The sequence below is a fragment of the Cornus florida genome, unplaced genomic scaffold, assembly GCF_030987335.1.
Source record: "Cornus florida cultivar Cherokee Brave unplaced genomic scaffold, ASM3098733v1 CherokeeBrave_3.0.0_Hap2_Chr08, whole genome shotgun sequence".
In the NCBI taxonomy this organism is placed as follows: Eukaryota; Viridiplantae; Streptophyta; class Magnoliopsida; order Cornales; family Cornaceae; genus Cornus; species Cornus florida.
This window is the reverse complement of record NW_026775578.1, coordinates 82336701-82357019: the sequence shown is the minus strand read 5'-3', so window position 1 is coordinate 82357019 and position 20319 is coordinate 82336701. Positions and strand designations below refer to the sequence as shown.

Genomic DNA, 20319 nt, shown 5'->3' with positions numbered 1-20319 from the left:
TAATAAAAATCTATCACAAATTCGCTAACTCTAAAATCTACCTAATAAAATTTAAATTAACCTATTTATCTATTTATTATTATTAATTTATTAATAAAAGAAAATTCAATTTTCAGAGTAAAATATAGAAACTCTACCAAAGTGTTTCAGTATTTATTTATTTATATATAAAAATATTTATTAATTGATGCAAAAGGAGTTTTTATCTATACTATTATTAAATGTGCAAAGAGCTTCAGTATTTAAGTATGTATTTATATAAAAATATATTTATTAATTGATATGAAAAGTTTTTTTATAAAAAATAAAATAAAAAATAAAAAATAAAACTCTATCAAACTCCAAAATCTATCTAATAAAATTTAAATTAACCTATTTATCTATTTATTATTATGAATTTTTTAATAAAAGAAAATCTAATTAGACAACAATTATTAATATAAAAAATATTTATTAATTGATATATAAAAGAATATAATTTTTTTAAAACTGTACCACAAATTAACTTTTATTATAAGTTCCTTAATAAAATTAAATCTAATTAGACAAGGATATATTTAAAGAAAATAAAATATTAAATGTGCAAAAAGTTTCAGTATTCAGTATTTATTTATTTATATAAAAAATATTTATTAATTGATATGAAAAGAGTTTTCATAAAAAAAATAATAAATAAAAGAAAAAAAAACTCTATAAACTCTAAAATCTACCTAATAAAATTCAAAATAAACTATTTAGCTATTTATTAATTTGAATTTTTTAATAAAAGTAAATCTAAAGTTTCAGTAATTATTTATTTATTTTAAAAATATTTATTAAATGTGCAAATAGTTTCAGTATTTTAATATTTATTTATTTATATAAAAAAAATTATTAATTGATATGGAAAGAGTTTTTATAAAATAAAAAAAAAAGAACTCTACAAATCTCTAAAATCTACCTAATAAAATTCAAATTAACCTATTTATTATTATGAATTTTTTAATTAAAAAAAATCTAATTTTCAGAGTAAAATAAGGAAGCTCTGCCAAGGTGTTTCAGTATTTATTTATTTATATAAAAAAATATTTACTAATTGATATAAAAAAAAAATTTATCTATACTATTATTAAATGTGCAAATAGTTTCAGTATTTAAGTATCTATTTATATAAAAAAAAATATATTTATTAATTGATATGAAACGAGTTTTTATAAAAAATAAAACAAAGTCTATCAAACTCTAAAATCCATCTAATACAATTTTAATTAACTTATTTATCTGTTTATTTTTATGATTTTTTTAATCAAATAAAATCTAATTAGACAAAATTATTAATATAAAAAATATTTATTAATTGATATATAAAATAAAATATTTTTCTAAAACTCTACCACAAATTAATTTTTATTATGAGTTTTTTAAGAAAATTAAAATCTAATTAGACAAATATATATTTAAAGAAAATAAAATAATTTCTATAAAATTCTATCACAAATTATTTATTTTATGTTCAACAAAACTCTATCACAGTAGACAGAAATATAATATTTAAAGAGTTTATATAAAATTTTAACGCAAATTACCAATTATATATTTATTAATAGTTTTTTAATAAAAGGAAATCTAATTAAAGAAGTATTATTAATATAAAAAATTATTTATTAATTGATCTAAAAAGAGGTTTTAAAACAGTTTCTATAAAACTCTAACACAAATTACCTATTTATCTATTTATTATTAGTTTTTTAATAAAAAGAAATCTAATTAGACAATAATTGTTATCATAAAAAATATTATTAAGAACTATTAATATAAAAAATATTTATTAATTGATAAAAAATAGTTTTTAAAAGAGATTCTATTAAACTTCAACTCAAATTATCTATTTATTTATTTATTATAAGTTTTTTAATAAAAGAAAATTTAATGAGACTATAATTATTAATGTAAAAAATATTTTTTAATTGATATAAAAAATAAAATAGTTTTTCTAAAACTCTACCACAAGCTGCCTTTTATTGTCTAAAAATTACCTAATAAAATAAATCACAATAAAATATTTATTAATTGATATAAAAAGAATAGTTATTTTTTATGGATAATTATCACAATATAACCTGTCTGGCCAATTATAATTATGTCATTATCAGGCGAGGACACATGTCATCATCCTATTAATTTATGAAACCTATAAATAGAGGTATGGAGGAAGAAGGAACGGGTAAAAAAATTGAGAAAAATCTAGAAATCCAGAATTTCAGAAAGAAATTCAGAGGGGGCATAAACCTAGAATTATAGAAGCTCTGCCAAAGAGTTTCAGTATTTATTTATTTATTTATATAAAAAAATATTTATTAATTAATATAAAAATAGTTTTTATCTATAAGATACAGAAGTTCTTCCAAAAAAAAAATTTATTATTAAATGTGCAAAGAGTTTTAGTACTTCTTAACTTATTTATTTATATATAAATATATTTATTAATTGATATGGAAAGAGATTTTATATATATAAAAAAAAACTTTATAAAATTACAAAATCTACCTAATTTCAAATTAACCTATTTATCTATTTATTATTATGAATTTTTAAATAAAATAAAATCAAATTAAAAAATAATTATTAATATAAAAATATTTATTAATTGATATATAAAATAAAATAATTTTTTTCTAAAATTCTATCGCAAGTAAGCTTTTATTATGAGTTTCTTAATAAAATTAAATCTAATTAGACAAGTATATATTTAAAGAAAATAAATTAATTTCTATTAAATTATATCACAAATTACATATTTTATTTTCAATAAAACTCTATCACGTTAGACAAAGATATATGTAAAGAGTTTATATAAAACTCTAACACAAATTACCTATTTATCTATTTATTATGAGTTTTTTAATAAAAGAAAATCTAATTGGATAAGCATTATTAAGATAAAAAATTATTTATTAATTGATATAAAAATAGGTTTGAAAAGTGTTTCTATAAAACTCTAACACAAATTACTTATTTATCTATTTATTTTGAGTTTTTTAATAAAAGGAAATCTAATTAGACAAGAATTATTAATATAAAAAATATTTATTAATTGATATAAAAAGAGTTTTCTAAAGTGTTTCTATTAAACTGTAATACAAATTACCTTTTTATTTATTTATTATAAATAGATTTCAGAAAATAAAATAATTTCTATAAAACTCTACCACAAATTATCTATTTTATTTTCTTTAAAACTTTATCACATATAACCTATTTTTATCTATTTATTATGAGTTTTATAATAAAAAAAATCTAAATTAGACAATGATATATTTAAGGAAAATAAAATAATTTTTTAAAAGAGTTTATATAAAACTCCGATACAAATTACCTATTTATGTATTTATTATGAGTTTTTTAATAAAAGAAAATATAACTAGACAAGAATTATTAATATAAAAAATATTTAATAATTGATATAAAAAAATAAAATAATTTTGGTAAAACTCTATCACAAATTACCTTTTATTATGAGTTTTTTTAAAGAAAATAAATAGTTTATATAAAATTGTACCACAAATTATCTATTTTATTTGTAATGAAACTCTATCACATTAGATAATGATATATTTAAAGAGTTTTTATAAAATTTTAACACAAATTACCAAAACTTTATCACAAATTAACTATTTTATTTTCTTTAAAATTCTATCACATACAATCTGTATTTATTTATTTATTGTGAGTTTTCTATTAAAAGGAAATCTAATTAAAAAAGGATATATTTAAAGAAAATAAAACCATTTTTATAACTCTATCACATTAAATAAGGATATATTTAAAGAAAATATATAATAATATAATAATACATATAAATAAAATATAAATGTTAAAGAATTTGAACATTTCCGTATTTATTTTTTTAATATAAAAATATTTATTAATTAATATAAAAAGAGATTTCTATCACATATAAGTATATATCCCTTGTATTTATTTATTTATTATGAGTTTTTTAATAAAAGAAAATCTAATTTTACAAAGATATATTTAAATAAAATAAAATAATTTATATAAAATTGCATCACAAATTACCTATTTTATTTTCTATAAACTCTATTACATTAGATAAGGATATATTTAAAGAAAATAAAATATAACTTAGGGTCTTCCAAAAACCACAAACTCCATATAATAAATTTTTATATCAATTTCAATCTAATGTATGATTAGTATAATTGAGTTTGTATTTTAAAATTTAATTAAAAATTAATATAATTGAATTTCTATTGTAAATTAAAAATTATACTAAATTTCAAATTACCTAATAAAATTTAAATTACCTAAAATAATTTGTTACTTTGCAAAACTCAAATATTTTACTATTAAAATAAAAAATTATTAATTAATAAAAAATAAAATTTAAATATTTCAGTATTAATATAAAAACCTAAAAGAATTTATTAATTTACGAAACTTAAACTCTACCACCAATTTTAAAATATTTCAGTATTTATTTATTAATATAAAGTATATATTTATTAATTCATATAAAAAGAGTTACAAAAAATTGCAACGTTTATTGTTACAAGTTTCAAATCAATAATTTTATAAGTTACAAAACATTCATCACGTGTATTGTGTCTTTTTCTAGTATTTTTTAAATGTTTATAAGACATTTTGGCCCAAAAGTGTTTTGTCTAATTTTTTATAAAATTATAAATAATTAAAAAATATATGAAAACTTTCCTTGTAGCCATCATATTTATTTATTTATTTATTATTTTTTTTTTTAAACTTTAACATCTGTTGATATTTTATTGAGTCATTTGTTATGCGGCCTAAGGTTTGTTCATTTTTTTTATTTTTGGGGTCCGGTTTACAATGCAAAAATACCATTTTGCCCTCATAACTTATTTTATAACATGTGCGTCAACTTAGAAACCCTAATACTTCTTCACAAGTTGCATTGCCGCTTCTAGAGAGTTTATCCGTGAAGCGATCACTGCTACTCGCCAATCTCCGATCCGTGCCATCTTGGATTTCCGGTCTGTTCTGCTCCGAGCATCTCCTTCTCCAATTAGTGAACCCATCTGTAAGTTCTTATTTTTGTTTCTTATTTTTGTTCCTTATTTTCGTTCCGATCATCACCATCACCGATTAGTGAACCCATCTGCAAAGCCTTATTTCTTTTTGCTACAAATCCTTATTTCTTTCTGCTAGTCAGTCAAAATGATTAATTAATTTGAATAAAACTTGACTTCTGAGTTCTTATCAATGATTGAAGGAAAAAATGAAAAGGATTCCGATTTGGCGTCTTAAATGAAATGAGCGGACTAGAATTAGCAGTATTCTAATATTTACTTTCTACCATACTATCTATTAGTGTTGTTATTGTAGTGTATAAAGTCGTACTCTATAATAAAGATAAAATAGGATCTTGATCAATTTACAATACTCTTCATATATTTATCAATTCCATATATGGAATCGGAATCTACATAGTATCCAATTCTATTTCTTTGGTACATCTATTTATTCCGATCAATCTAAAATAATCGACAGGTAACTCTTATTCTTATGGTTCTAATTCCTAGATTTTTTATTATTTCCAACATGAATCCCAATTTATTTTTAGCATTACGTAGGGAAAAAAAAAACATTAAGTTCTATTTTTTTTTAGCATTACGATGAAAAAAAAATTCTAAGTTCTTATTTTTGTTTCTTATTTTTGTTCTGGGTCCTTATTTCTTTTTGCTCTTCTGAACGATCTGAACTGGGAAAAAAGTCAAAAAAGACAAAAAAAAGGCAGGGGAAATAACTGTAAAATGCATATCAGGAACGACAATGATCTTTATCTATAATAAATAAAGAATTGTGTAATCAAATAAGAAATCACTATATTTGTTTTGTTGTATCACAATGTTTTGTCATTGTGAGTGAAAAGTGTACTATGGTTATTTTATTTGTATATGGCATCGGTACAGAGAGGATTTAAAGGTGTGCAGAGAGCATTGCCCGAACCAAAACTGAAGAAAATAAAAAATGGAGGAGGAAATTGGGCTTTTAGGGTTGGGAATCATGGGGATGGCCATGTCCAGAACCTTGCTCCGCCATGGCGCTAATTTGACTGTATGGAACCGGACCCCTTCTAAGGTACCCTCTTTCTCTCTATCTCTCTATATACATAAGTATATTTTTGTATGCTTGGACGTGGTTGGTGAGTTCTGTTGTTGCATTTGATGTTACTTGGCGCGAAACATTTGAAATTGATGTGTTTTCTGCCCTGAGTTTTGAAATAGAGGTGTTGCCTATTCCATTATTTTTATAAAGGAACTGTTAGCAATATCCTAAGGCTGCGGACATCTAAACCCCCAGACCCCTCAATGGAGGGAGACTTTGGGGGAGACTTTAATTGATAGCAATATTCTGTCTGCAATTTCTTGATAACCCATTTTGCTGAAAGTTCTTACCTTGCTGTTCTTCCCTGAGAAGGAAATAGATTCTTCAACGTACTGGTTAATTTGGTACCGTGCATTTTAACTTAAATTAAAATGTTAAGTTTTCTTGTATGAGTTTTAACATTAAAATGTTTGACTTTTCTTGTATGAGCTTTAACTTAGTAATTAAAAAAAGAAGAAAATCAAAGACCATTATCAAAATTGGTCAACATTTACCTCAGTCAAGAGTAATGAATGATGAATACCATAAACTCAACAAAGCTTTGACTCAATAGTTTGGGTTCAATTACATGACAACTTGCTTCACTATTCAGTCTATTTAATGATACAAATTCAATAGAACCACATGCTATCATATTTTTCTTAAATATCTCAAACTTTTAGTACTTTCCATTCCCTAATTAATCTCGATGTGGATCGTGTCAATCTTCCTCATTGGTGCATTTATTTTTCCTATTTGGGTGTTAGTCTTCTTTAATTTGAAATATGGCACCTACAATACCTACCCCATGAAAAGCATTCACCTACGTGAATTATACCGAAAACAAGGATCGAATTCTCAATTTAATCAAAATTCATGCCCCTGGCAATTATCCCCAACTTAAAATTTATTTAAATTCGTGAAGGAACCTGCAATGTTTTTATTTTTCTTTTTCTATAAATTCAATTAAGTTGTGAGTTAATTGTCTACACCACTTATTAGCGGTCCAATACTCTCTTGGAAATCCACTATCACAGGTATGTTGTTTGTAATTATTTGTACTCCGTATTTGTCTACACCACATACCTTGGCAGGAAGTCTCTATGTGCATGTGTGTGGTGCACACTCGCATTATTCTGTCAGTTTCAATTTTCTAATATCAATTGACAACTTTTAACTCCCTTTTCCTCAACAGTAACGACAAATATTTTCTAATTAGAGGTGATTCTGCTCCAGCTTAATGTGTCGAGATCTCTTAAACAAGTAACTCCATAAAATGAATGCCGGTTGCCCTCATATTTCTTTCTTCCTTTTCCGCCTAAGTTTGTTCTTACCTTTTCCCTTGCTTGCCACTTGGCTGAATTGAATCCTTTTCTTCTTAGCTTGATTACAGATTTCAATCGAGATTTAGTTGGTGAGAAATGTACTATGCTAGGGTAACTTTTATAGAAAGCTTTGGTCCTCCTATTCTGGCGGGTGGTCTTAGGTGTAGGAATAGTAGATGTCATGGGAAGGATCAAAGTCTCTTGGATAACTTGAGATGGCCATTACTTGACTAAATCAGGATATTCAGAGAAAGTAGTCCCTCTGGATTCGGCCATAGAGTCTGTCTCATCTTCCTCTAAAAGGCGATTTGAGGCCATAGAAGGTGGATTGAATTCTACATCTGAAATATAAAAATTCTGGGAATTTGTGCTCAAATTTGGTAAGAGAGTGAAAAGAGTTCAACTGCTTCTGAAAATGAGACCCCCCCCCCCCCCCCACCCAAAAAAAAAAAAAAAAAAAAAAAAACATTGATAAAGAAATGATAAACACTCATTTACCAATTGGTGGTGTGTAGCTTTTGTGATTCTTGTCCAATTAAAATTTTTAATTTAACTTTTGATGCATAGCAAATACTCCGTGATTAACTGCAATTATGAGGTTGCAATTTAGTAACTTTTCAAGGGGACAATGCATGTCCCACATGTCGCCTCAAAAATTTCTACTCCCCAAAAGGACATTTTTTTTGGGACAGAGGGAGGGATTATCTTCAACCATGAGGCATATGCACTTTGATCTGTGGTTTTTGACTCAGCGGGTTGAAGTGTGACCAACTTAATCAAGCAATTGGCATTATTTATTTATTTAATTTTTTTTCCTGTTTTTGTCATGTTTGAATCAAAGCCTTTTGTCCTCAAACCACCTTCTGATTTCAGTGTGAGCAGCTGGTGGAATATGGAGCTTCAGTAGCTGAAACCGCTGCAGCAGTAGTTAAGAAGTGCAAATATACCATTGCGATGTTGTCTGATCCTTCTGCAGCTCTTTCTGTTAGTAATTCAGGTTGGTATTTCTAAAATAAACATTTTAACTGACCTTATTGAATTTTCTATTTTTTTTTTTTTTTTTTGCTTAGGTGGTTTTTGATAAAGACGGTGTTCTTGAGCAAATTTGCAAAGGAAAAGGTTACATTGACATGTCAACTGTTGATGCTGACACGTCTTCGAAGATCAGCGAGGTTGACTTGCATGCCAATATTACTGCTTCCTTTTCCTTGTTTAATTGTCCTGCTTTCTATTCACTGTATTTATACCTATGCTACAAAATATGGTGATTGTAAATGCTTATATTAAAATTTTTAGCTCAACATTTTCTAGTTTAAAAAATGCATCCACAAGCTAAAAGGATATCTGCTCTTTCATGTCCAAGATGATATCAGTTAAACTAAATGGGGAGGCATGTATATAATAGAAGTACTTTTCTTAAACAAAAAATTTTTGGAACCATGCATTTAAATTTGTTGTAAAATAAGGTGGTTGTAAATACTTATATTATATCTTGTAGCTCAATGGTTTTAAATTTCTAAAAAGACTAAAATGCATCCCCAAGCCAAAAGGATATCTGCTCTTTCCTATCCAAGATGATATCAGTTGAACTGAGGCATATTTGGAAGAAGTGCTGTTCCTAAACATAATTATTATTATTTTTTTGGTACCATGCATTTAACTCTCTCTTGAAATAAGGTGATTGTAAATACTTATATTAAAATTTGTAGCTCAACGTCTTTAAGTTTCTAAAATGCATGCACAAACCAAAAGGATATCTGCTCTTTCGTATCCAAGAAGATATCAGTTAAACTAAGGATAGGCATATTTAGACAAAGTACTGTTCTTAACATAAAAATTTTGGCCCCATGCATTTAGCTTTCCTTCTTTTGAAAATTAATTTTTTCTGAATTTGCAACTTTAATGCTTATTTATATCTTTTTTCTTTTCTTTTCTTTTGCCAATTACCTTTCCCCCACCCAAAAAAAAGTAAAAAAAGAAAAGAATCAGTTTGATCCTTTCAAACACGTGACAATGGTATCCTCTTTTGTTGTTGATGAGCTGTTTGCTGAAGACCAACAATGTTTGCAATATCAGAAGCATTTTGGAATGGATTTTACAACACTTGATGTACCTAAATTTTTTATTACAGAAGTTTACACAAAAAAATGATGTTTGGTAAGAATAAAATAAAACAGAAAAGAGAAAGGAACCTTTATATGTGGAATTGATAGTCTGATACTTACATGATTCTGATATATACAGGCAATCACGTCAAAAGGTGGTTCTTTTCTTGAAGCTCCAGTTTCAGGTAGCAGAAAGCTTGCCCAAGATGGTGAATTGGTAATTCTTGCTGCTGGGGTGAAGGTAAATTTACTTTCAGCTTTACAGATGCAGTTTGTAGGATTAGTATTTGTAGGCTTACTATGTTGGCTTTTGTCTTTTGTCTTTTACTTTTCCTTTTTGATTGAAATACATATTGAGAAACTAAAGGAAGAACAGTCATCAAAATGACCAGGTGAGCATGGTAGATGGCCTAAATTTGTTACCCAAGCAGTAGCTCCAAGTGTACATCATATATGTGGGATGACATGTGTTATCTGTCAAAATTTGTTGTTCAATCATTCACCAAATATTTTTTTTGAGCAATTTACCATGTAAACTAAGAAGATCATTTCTAGTAAAAGTTCTCTTACCAATAAAGTCAAAACACGATGAAAAGGAAATACATCAGGTGTCTTTTTCAGTACTAAACATTAAACTGCAAATTTGGTAATACCTTTTTCGAATTAATATAGGTGACTGACAGTCTAGCTAGTAGCTATATTGTTATCCTATTTTAGAATTTCCCTATAAACTGCAAGTAACTTTTAAATATCCACAACCATCCATGTCAATGGATGTTACCTGGACTTTATTGATCTCTTGTTTCATAGAGATAACTGTGAAGACCAATGAAGAAACTTCTCTATTTATAAGAGACCTTGGGTATAATCTTTCCTGGCACATTGAAGTACTTAAAACAAAGTATTACATTTACAACTGTTGGCTTTGTTGTTTAATTCTCCCTGTCTCTCTTCTTCTTCATTTTTTTTAATAAAGAAAAAGGGTTTTGGAAATGTGCCACGAGGCCTTGTTCTCTTGTTTTTCTTCACCTTCTTTTTTGGGTTTGTGCATGTTCAACAAGCTTTGTCTTGCATTTTTTTTGTTCTCTTGATTTTTTTCCCTTTAAAAGTTGAGAACAAGTTGGTAATATTGTATAATTCTCAATTAGTATCTTTTGGATCTTAAATCAGCATAGTTTGCACTTTGCTATCCTAATTTTTCGACCACTTTTTTATGACAAGCTTGGTCAAAAGAAGAGTTAAGAGCATGGAGTGCCTGGTCCAATATTCTTAGAATCCCATCTAGTTGAAACAAAACAAAATGCTCAATCATGCCTAGTGTTAGAGGGGTCTTGTCCCATATCGGATCTGGATGTGAAAGTGATTGGGTATATATGGGTTGTGGGTGGTAGCACCACCTAGTCGCTTAATGATGGGGAACGTGATATGATTCGAATACATGAGTTGCACATGCTTCAACATTACTTTTAGAGAAGAGCCCCGGAGGTGTGGGGGTTTGGAAGGCCATTCGGAATGGGTGGAACGAATTCTCTAAACATAACAGATTCAGAGTTCAGGATGGCAGGGATATTCGTTTTTGGGAGGATATTTGGTGTGGAGATCGTACCTTAGCTTGTGCATTCCTTAGATAGTTCCGGATTGCGGAGGATAGGCATGTTTCGGTTGCTGACTGCTATCGGCTTGATAGCGGGAGGACGACCTGGGATGTTTCTTTTCGGAGATCTGTTCAGGATTGGGAGCTGGATGATGTCTACGGTTTTTTGGAGTTGCTGTACAGCCAGGAGGTTTGTGGTGAAGGTAGGGACTCTCTTGTTTGGATCTCTTCTTCTCGGGGTACATTTATTGTGAGATCTTTCTTTGGTTGTCTCTCGGATTCAGATGGGATGTTTTCGTGGAAGGTAGTGTGGCGCTCTAAGGCACCGCTTAAAGTGGCTTTCTTTACTTGGACAGCGGTGTGGGGCAAGATCTTAACCATTGACAATCTGAGGAGAAACCATTGTATTGCTGAATGGTGTTACATGTGTAAGCGTAATGGAGAATCAGTGAATGATCTTCTTTTGCGTTGTCAAGTGGCTTTTGATTGTTGGAGTCTCTTATTGGGCTGTTTCGGGGTCATGTGGGTCATGCCTGGTTCTACGAGAGGGTTGATGGAGGCTTGGAGAGGGGGCTCCATGGGTCCTCAGATTAGAGGTTTTTGGAGAATGGCGCCCTTGTGTCTTTGGTTGTGTTTGTGGAGGGAGCGTAATAGTAGCGCCTTTGAAGGAGAGGAATCTTCTATTGGCGTCCTTAAGTCCTCTATTATTAGTTCCCTTTGCTTTTGGGGCTCGGGTAGGCAGTGCTTTGCTCCCGATGCCATGACAGATTTCTTGGCTTCTTTGGCGGCTTAATGTTTGCTTTTTGCTCCTTTTGTTTTTCTTTGTATTCGGGACGCGTTCCCCTTTTGAATGCATTCTATGAATTCTCTTGCTTATAAAAAAAAAAAAATTACTTTTGGAGAAGAGGGAAAGAGAAATAAAATTGGGGATTTTAGTAAGTTATGATTTTAGTAAGTTATTTTTATCATGTTTGAATTTCAGGGTTATTTTGGTATTTTTATTTTTTAGGGGTTGTTTTATAATTTGCCTATTTAAAGGCTCCTTTGTAATTTGAGAACTCAGTTTTTGAGAATTATTGAATTATTACGTGAGTTAGCGAACTCTCTCTCTTTGTATCTCTTTTCCCTTGTGTTCTTGCTGTTCTTAATCCCTCTGTCTATCTATCCTACCTCATTTGGTCTGATTTCTCATCTCCTTCGTCTATTTTCTCACCTCCTTCATCTAGCCTCATCTTATCTTCTCATTCTCACCCCTTTCTTTCTTTCTAGTTACAACGATCAAGTTCATCGGTGCAAAGTATCCAAGTAACTAGTGATTACAATCACCAAATCACCACAGCCATTACAAGTACCAAAGCAAGAAACGCCTTCAGCCCTAAACCATTTAATTGGTTACTGTTCACGACCTCATCTACTGTTTCCATCAACTCACAAAACCCAAGCAAGCCTACTGCCTTCAACTTCACCCATAACCTAGTTGAAAACTATTATCAAACCCCAACCTGAATATCCACAAAACCCAAAGCCCACTCCACAAAACTAGTCGTTGGAATCGCTTCTGTATCAGTTTGGTAGCACTTGAACAATCACGTTGTCTAAAAAAAATAAAAAAAATAAAAAAAAATTAATAAGAAAACATCACAGATCGTTATTTCCAAAGTTTTCTCTTGCCGTCACCATAGTTAGCCATATCGTATATCTGCTATATCTTTAGTCAAGAATATCTGTTATATTTTCGTACTTGATTTTGGGGTCAAAGAATTCAGTGTGTGATTTTGGTAAGTCAAATTTGGTTATTGTCGGTATCGCCACTTCAACACAGAATTCAGGGATTGATTTTGGAAAATCAACTTTGTATTATTGCAATCTTTGAGATCGTTATTGTTACCAAAATTTCAGCGCCACTGCTTTTGGGAAACTCAACTTTGGATTATTGCAATCGTTAGTTGTCACCAAAATTTCAGCGCTACTGATTTTGGAAAGTCAACTTTGTGTTATTGCAATCTTTGCAATCCTTATTGTCACCAAAATTTCAGCGTTACTGATTTTGGAGAGTCAACTTTGTATTATCTCGTCTGGTTTGGAAAGTTCAGATTTGAGTTTGGAAAGGATGTATTTTGTTTGCCTTATAAACCAGATTTGACCAAACTCAAATTAAAATTAGTCAAATCCTTCCCATTTCAGGAAGTAGCAGATTGAGTATTCAGGCCCAAGCTTAGCCCGGTTCAGAACATCTGACCTCAGTCCAAATTTTAGAGCCATAGACCAAATTTCAAAGCCACAAGGGAATAGTTCAGCATGTTCAGCAGTGAACTGACCAAAAAAAAAAAAAAAAAAAAAATGAAACTTCAGAAAAATATTTGGAGCAGGGTTTCTCTCTCATACACCTTGTAGAGCTACTTTCACGGACACTCAAATCAGACTTGGTAAAGGTACAAATGCTTCATTGAGAATTATTCTAAGTACTTTTATGTGTTTGTTGAAGTCTATAAATTTGCAATAGGTCCTTGGAATTAGAACCATTGATTGTGTTGATTGGCCTTTGGAGAAGAGGGAAAGAGAAATAAAATTGGGGATTTTAGTAATTTGGGGTTTTTATTTATGCTTATTGTTATTTTTATCATGTTTGAATTTCAGGGTTATTTTGGTATTTTTATGTTTTAGGGTTTGTTTTATAATTTGCTTATTTAAAGGCTCCTTTGTAATTTGAGAACTCAGTTTTTTAGAATTATTGAATTATTACGTGAGTTTGCGAACTCTCTCTCTCTTTGTATCTCTTCTCCCTCTTGTTCTTGCTGTTCTTAATCCCTCCGTCTATCTATCCTACCTTATTCAGTCTGATTTCTCATCTCCTTCGTCTATTTTCTCACCTCCTTCGTCTAGCCTCATCTTATCTTCTCATTCTCATCCCCCTCTTTCTTTCTAGTTACTATAAGTTACGACTTGTCCTGCGTCACTTAAGCTATTGGGTCGGATAGTGAAGCACCTGGCCTGTTATAGTAGGTATTAGAGGCTGGCCCAGTCCTTGGTCCGACGTCACGCCAAGTGTGCAACTGGGAGGTGTTCGGGTCTAGGACGGGTTGGTAGAATGCAATGAGGGCATTGCGAGTTCGGGTATGGGAGAAAGTTAGAGGAGTCTTGTTCCACGTCGGATTTGGATGGGAAAGTTATTGGGTATATATGAGTTGGTGTTCGCACAATCTAGTTGCTTAAGCTTTTGGGTCGGACCACAAAGTACCCGGCCTGTGACACCAAGGCACTTACCTAGGTATGAATTCCGCACCACTATGAGGGAGCTAAAATTCTGAACTTAAATAATTGTGGTGGACAAATTTATGTTTAGGGTCTCATTTTATGAGTAAAAAAGAAAGAAAGAAGAGGCAGAGAGCTACCTATGACCACCCTTCAGAGTGTAAAAAATTGAGGAAAAGTAAGAAAGAATAGAAACATAACAAACTTGGTCTAATAACCCCAAGGAAGAATTGCTCAAGGTAAAATAATATTCTAATCATTTGATTTATCTTCAATGGTTGGATGTATTTATCCTCGACTCTTATTTAGAAGAGAGTACAATAGCAGTCCAGAAATTTTGTACATAATTTTACATACAAATGTAGACTCCTTATAGAGACTAGAACTTAATTTTTTAAGATAGTATATTCCCTATAGTCTACTTAAAAATGTTTATTCACAAGAGAACTAACAATAGCAGTACCCGGGTTTCAAACAAGGTTCTTAAAGTTTCATGAAATGCAATTAATTTTGTTGTAACAATATTTTAATTTTTATTAGATCTCACTTTCACTTTCAAAATATTGTAGGTTTTGTTTGCCTTTTGAAAGTATTTTGAAAGTGAAAGTGAGATCTAAAAAATATTAATATATTGTTACAACAAAATTAATTGCATTTCATGAAACTTTAAGAACCTTGTTTGAAACCCGGGTACTGCTATTGTTAGTTCTCTTGTGAATAAACATTTTTAAGTAGACTATAGGTTTTGCCTTTTGAAAGTGAAAGCGAGATCTAAAAAAAATTAATATATTGTTACAACAAAATTAATTGCATTTCATGAAACTTTAAGAACCTTGTTTGAAACCTGGGTACTGCTATTGTTAGTTCTCTTGTGAATAAACATTTTGAAGTAGACTAGGTTTTGCCTTTTGAAAGTGAAAGTGAGATCTTAAAAAAAATGAACAATAAGGCACTTACCTATATATAAGTTGATTTTTAAACACAACCATACATGCTGGCATGCTCAGAGAAGGACATTAGCAGTCATTGCTATTAAGTCTTACGTATGTTCAATGCAGGCTGCAAACATCAACGGGTTGGTGGCCTAGCGGTATCAACCGGAGGTTTCAAGCTTTAGTGGAGGCATGTGTGTGAGTATCAACTATGGGGAAAAAAAAATGCAGGATGCAAACATTCTATGTTATTTAGGGGTGCATGGTGTCCGGTTCGGTACGGTTTCAAGCTGAATCGGAACTGAACCAATTCTAACGGTTCCTTAACAATTGTAACCGTAACCGAAACCATTTAGGTTTGAAACCGAACCGTGAAAGACCGGTTCATTTCTGTTCCGAACAACAATTTGTGCACCGCTAATGTTATTGTCATCTCCACTTATTTGTAATTGCAGGCACTCTATGAGGAAGCACACTGCCTTTTCGATATCATGGGGAAAAAGACATTTTTCCTTGGGCATGTTGGAAATGGAGCAAAAATGAAACTTCTTGTGAACATGTTAATGGGGAGGTAATAATTCATTTTTGCACGAAGGATATTTCTGAATTAGAGTATTCTCTTCAGCATTTTCCACTTTCCAGAGCAAGAAAACTGTTTCAGAATGTAGATTTTGACAGCTGAACATTGCCTATTTTGTTTGGGTAGATTAAAATTAAATAATGATGTTATGTGTGTGATTTTTTCCCACATGATACATTTTTATTCTATATTCTGAAATGTTAAGAGCATTTGTCTATATTGTTAGGTACATAAATAGACAAGGCAAAAGTATCCCCACCGCCGCCGGCCCCCGCACCCCCCTCCCCCCTGGGTCCCGCGGCGACTTTCACCATATGAGCACAATACCACCCTTGGACAAAAAAGTGGGCAAATCACTCATAGTACTTCCAAAAGTGAGCAACTTGCTCTCCTGACAGAGACCTCCGGCCACTTTCCGTCCAACTGTTGCATCACGTGACCTGTACTTTAGTATAATGCCAATATTGCCCTTCAATATGACCGTTGTACCCCTTTGTCTAATCCATCTTCTTCCTTCTATATTTTAGAACCTGCTCTCTCTCTCTCTCTCTCTCCCCAACTACACTGCTAAACAAAATTTCACAATAAAATTTACTCTTTCGATCACTCCCCTCCCTCTTTGGTTGGTCCCATGTTGAGCTTACACAGCCATTTTTGCAGGGATATTGACCCAAATTCTCATTTTAATTGCCTTCTTCCTTTTCTTGGGATACTTATATAGAAATCCAACCTTGCTTGCTAATACTAAGTAATTAAGGGGATGTCAATTTAAATATATATAGATATATCTGTATTTCACAATTCATCTTCTTCGCTATGAGTTGTAAATCTTCACACACTGGCCTACATTGATTTTTGAATGGTGTTATATATATATATATGTATGTATGTATGTATTACCATTAAAAAATATATGTATATATATATGTATGTATATATATGATCATCTCTCAATAAAAGGCCAAACTACTGAATATATGCACTTAAAATTTTTTGGAAGATGTAGTTCCCAATTACAAAAGCATACTTCAAAGGGTGAAAGAAAAAAAAGACAATTTCTGTATCACTGTAAGAAACAATTCAGCAAAGTAAATGATTTTAATTTCTTCTACAACTTAATTCATCTTATATAAACAGAAAATTAGCTATAATTACAAAATCAAATTGCCAAAAAAACTCGAACTTTATCAGTGTAAGAAAAAATCGAGAAGGTTATATGGTTTTAATTTCTTCTATAACATTAATTTCATAACCCTTCTTCTTCTTCCCGAATTTAATTTCTTCTGTAACATTAATTTCATAACCCTTCTTCTTCTTCTTCCTGAATTCGTAGCGAAGAGCCAGAAATCGCCGGAGAAAGTGTTCTGCACTCTCGACCTCTACGAGTCCATCTCTGGCTGAAAATCCAATTGATCTTTTCATTTGAATCAACCTTTGCCGTCCGATCACATGCCATCACCTCTCTCTTGAAATTGCTGATACCAGGTGATGGTTTACATTCTCTCTTTATAGTCGTTGACTGGCCGTTGTCCGTACAGAGTCCCATGCCGGAATCTTACTTCTCTTGCTCGTCTGATGGTTAATTGGTTAGGGCTTGCGTTTGAGCAGCTTAGATAAGGCCCCAATACTTATATATATATTTTTTGGGCTCAAGCCTTGTGACCAGGTTTCTTTTTGGCATGTTGTGGTGGAGGTGTAATCGCCTATGGCGCATGTTGGTGGCGGTGAGGTTAGACAGAACTGACGAGTGAGAGTGGGAGGGAGCAGATAGATGTGAGGGTATTTAGTATTTTTATACTATTTATCTTTTTTTTTAAAAAAAAAAAAAAAAATTAATTTTATGGGGTAGCTTGGTAAATTTACAATTTCGTCGACGAAAAATGGCCGGAGGCCTTTGCCGAGGGCAAGTTGCTCTCTTTTGAAACTACTATGAGTGAACAATTTCGTCGACGAAAAATGGCCGGAGGCCTTTGCCGAGGGCAAGTTGCTCTCTTTTGAAACTACTATGAGTGATTTTCTCACTTTTTTTGTCCAAGGGGGTATTGTGTTCATATGGTGAAAAAGTCACTTTTGCCAATAGATAATTATTAAACATCATATTACAATATTAAACTAGCAATTTGTATATTCTCTCCGTGTTGTTGATGAACCTTTCATCTACCATCTAATTTTTGTCTTGTACATTTTTATATGGAAATAGATCAATCAAATTCATGAATGAAATCTCTGTCCACAAGTTTTTGTGCTACTTGATTTTGGCTTATCCCTTAACTTTTAGAGAGACCACTTTTAGTCTCATTTGGTAATTTGGCAATTTGGCTTCTTTTATGGTGGCACCTGTTCATTCATTTTTTTTTTATTCGAAGCCTTTGGGAAGGTTATATTTAGTTTCATAATATCTACTTTCAAACTACTTGTATGCTCCCACTAGAATAACTACTTCCTCTGAATCTGTACCCATGTGTCCTGGAGCATCTTTACATATGATCCCTGGTTCACTGCTACTTTCTACTTGGCACGAGATTCTTCTCTTTTTATTTGTAGTTTATTCATATCTATATGAGCTGTGAGTTTCTTATCAACACGTCTGAAAACTTTTGGAGTGGTGAAAGCCTACCATATCCTTTTGCCCCAACTATACATAATCTTAAAATTTCAAGCATCTTATTCAGTTCATTTTCACACCCTGGGGCATCTCTTTGTTAGGGATATTAGAAAAGATATCTCAAGTAACTTGAATCTTCCCACTGCAAGAGGGTAACAGAACCTCCTTTTGGTGGGCAATTTTTTTAAGATCTCGCTTAAGTTGGAAAGCTTATAATATCTTATTTTCTCAATATCTTATTTTCTCTCATCTGGATTTGGAAGGAATCCCCTTCAACCATCAGTGCCCCACTGCCTTCCATTATATACTATGTGACACACTTCTATGCTACGCTAATCTGACATGTGAATCTAGTCTGTTTGTGTGAGTAAATAATTTTGAAATTCCTTGTGGTTTCAGAAAAGTGACATTATTGCAAGTCAATATAACATAGTTGCACTACTTTATCAAGATGTTTAAAAAATATCACAGCATGGTCATGGGCTTTGTTTGTTAAATTGTAACAGTAGTTGAATTCTTTGCAGTGTGTTGGCTGCATTTTCAGAGGGAGTTTTACTGGCTGAAAAAAGTGAATTGGACCCTCAATCTATTCTCAACGCATTGGTGAGATGGCGTACTAGAATCTTTATTTAGACGTCTGTTGGTGTTGAGCTAACTCTTGATATGTTGCTTTCTTGCAGGACCGAGGTGGATTTGCTAATCCATTGTTATTGACGAAAGGAATCTCCATGATTGAAAGTTGTTACTCTCACGCATGTCCTCTGGAACAGCAGTTGAAGGATATGAGGTTGTCTTTAGCCCTTGGGAATGAGAAAGCGGTATCAATGGAAGTGGCAGCTGCTGCCAATGATGTAAGACTTCTCCTTATGCTGACTGTGACAAAGAAAAAGACTAACCCAAGGTCTATTATATATCCTTAAAATTGATCAAGAAAAGCTTCAATGCATGAAGCAGGGGTGACAACTTTTTACCCCACCTTAGATTAGGTGACTCTAAAGTAAACCTGATTTTGTTGACTCAATGATTCAGTGGGTTTATAAAATAACTGCGAAAATCCCTCAAATCTGGTCGGTTATGGAAGTGTTTACATAGCTCTTTAATGATTGAATTCACACATTCGTCATGTAGGCATTCGAGGAAGCGAGCATCATGGGTTTTGGGGGCTATGATTTTTCAGCTGTGCACGAGGCGGTGAAGGACCTATCGATACGACGCCGTATAGATTAAGCCTGATGGCTGTTATAAAACTTCTTTGGTGATTATGGAAGCCAAAGCTGTGCGTTCCAGCTAAAAAGTACCACCGTGTGATGATGACGTGCTTCTAATGAATTGCAAAGGCTTATAACTAGTGAAATTTTTTGCTTTTCTGCTGGTTGGAACAGTAAAAATTGCAAATATGAAATGTATCACGCGGTTTGTTCTAGTTTTGGTTGCAAACCTTTCTTTTTGTGTGCGTATTAAATCAACCTAAGAGACAAATAATTGTAGGCAAGTGGTCTGTACGTGTGAATCAATCTTCAAATACCATGTCCGCTTGAATCTTTGTGCGTGATCAATTTATGCTAAATTCTCTACTGCACTTCAAACATTGCATAAGCAGGTATACACTAACAGTGACTATGAGCACCGGTGTCAAGTCATGTGCTCTGTCATGTGCCATCAATTTCAGATTGTTCTAATCATATGATAGTGTTATTACAATCCTCATTGTGCTTATGCAATGTTTGAATTCCGAGGGCAACAGTCATATGTCAAATGTTGCCAAAATGTAGAGTGAGAGGCTCCCTTTTGCGGGCTGCA

The 20319-nt window shown here is 31.4% G+C and overlaps 1 protein-coding gene across 2 annotated transcripts; it reads left to right on the top strand.

Moving 5' to 3' along the window:
* The first annotated feature begins 4896 nt into the window (after nucleotides 1–4896).
* On the top strand, nucleotides 4897–20107 carry LOC132268212 (glyoxylate/succinic semialdehyde reductase 1-like). 2 transcript variants are annotated; one of them, XM_059769007.1, is made up of 9 exons: nucleotides 4897–5059; nucleotides 5952–6120; nucleotides 8325–8435; nucleotides 8522–8623; nucleotides 9696–9797; nucleotides 15790–15905; nucleotides 17248–17399; nucleotides 19044–19122; nucleotides 19200–19365. In XM_059769007.1, the coding sequence occupies exons 2-9, from the start codon at nucleotides 6010–6012 to the stop codon at nucleotides 19231–19233; spliced, it is 807 nt and encodes a 268-aa protein (XP_059624990.1). In that variant the 5' UTR covers nucleotides 4897–5059; nucleotides 5952–6009; the 3' UTR covers nucleotides 19234–19365. The 2 variants fall into 2 exon arrangements, with proteins under 2 accessions (XP_059624990.1, XP_059624989.1); XM_059769006.1 differs by lacking the exon at nucleotides 17248–17399 and adding an exon at nucleotides 19648–20107 and having other exon boundaries at nucleotides 4901–5059; nucleotides 19200–19370.
* Nucleotides 20108–20319: the final 212 nt, after the last annotated feature.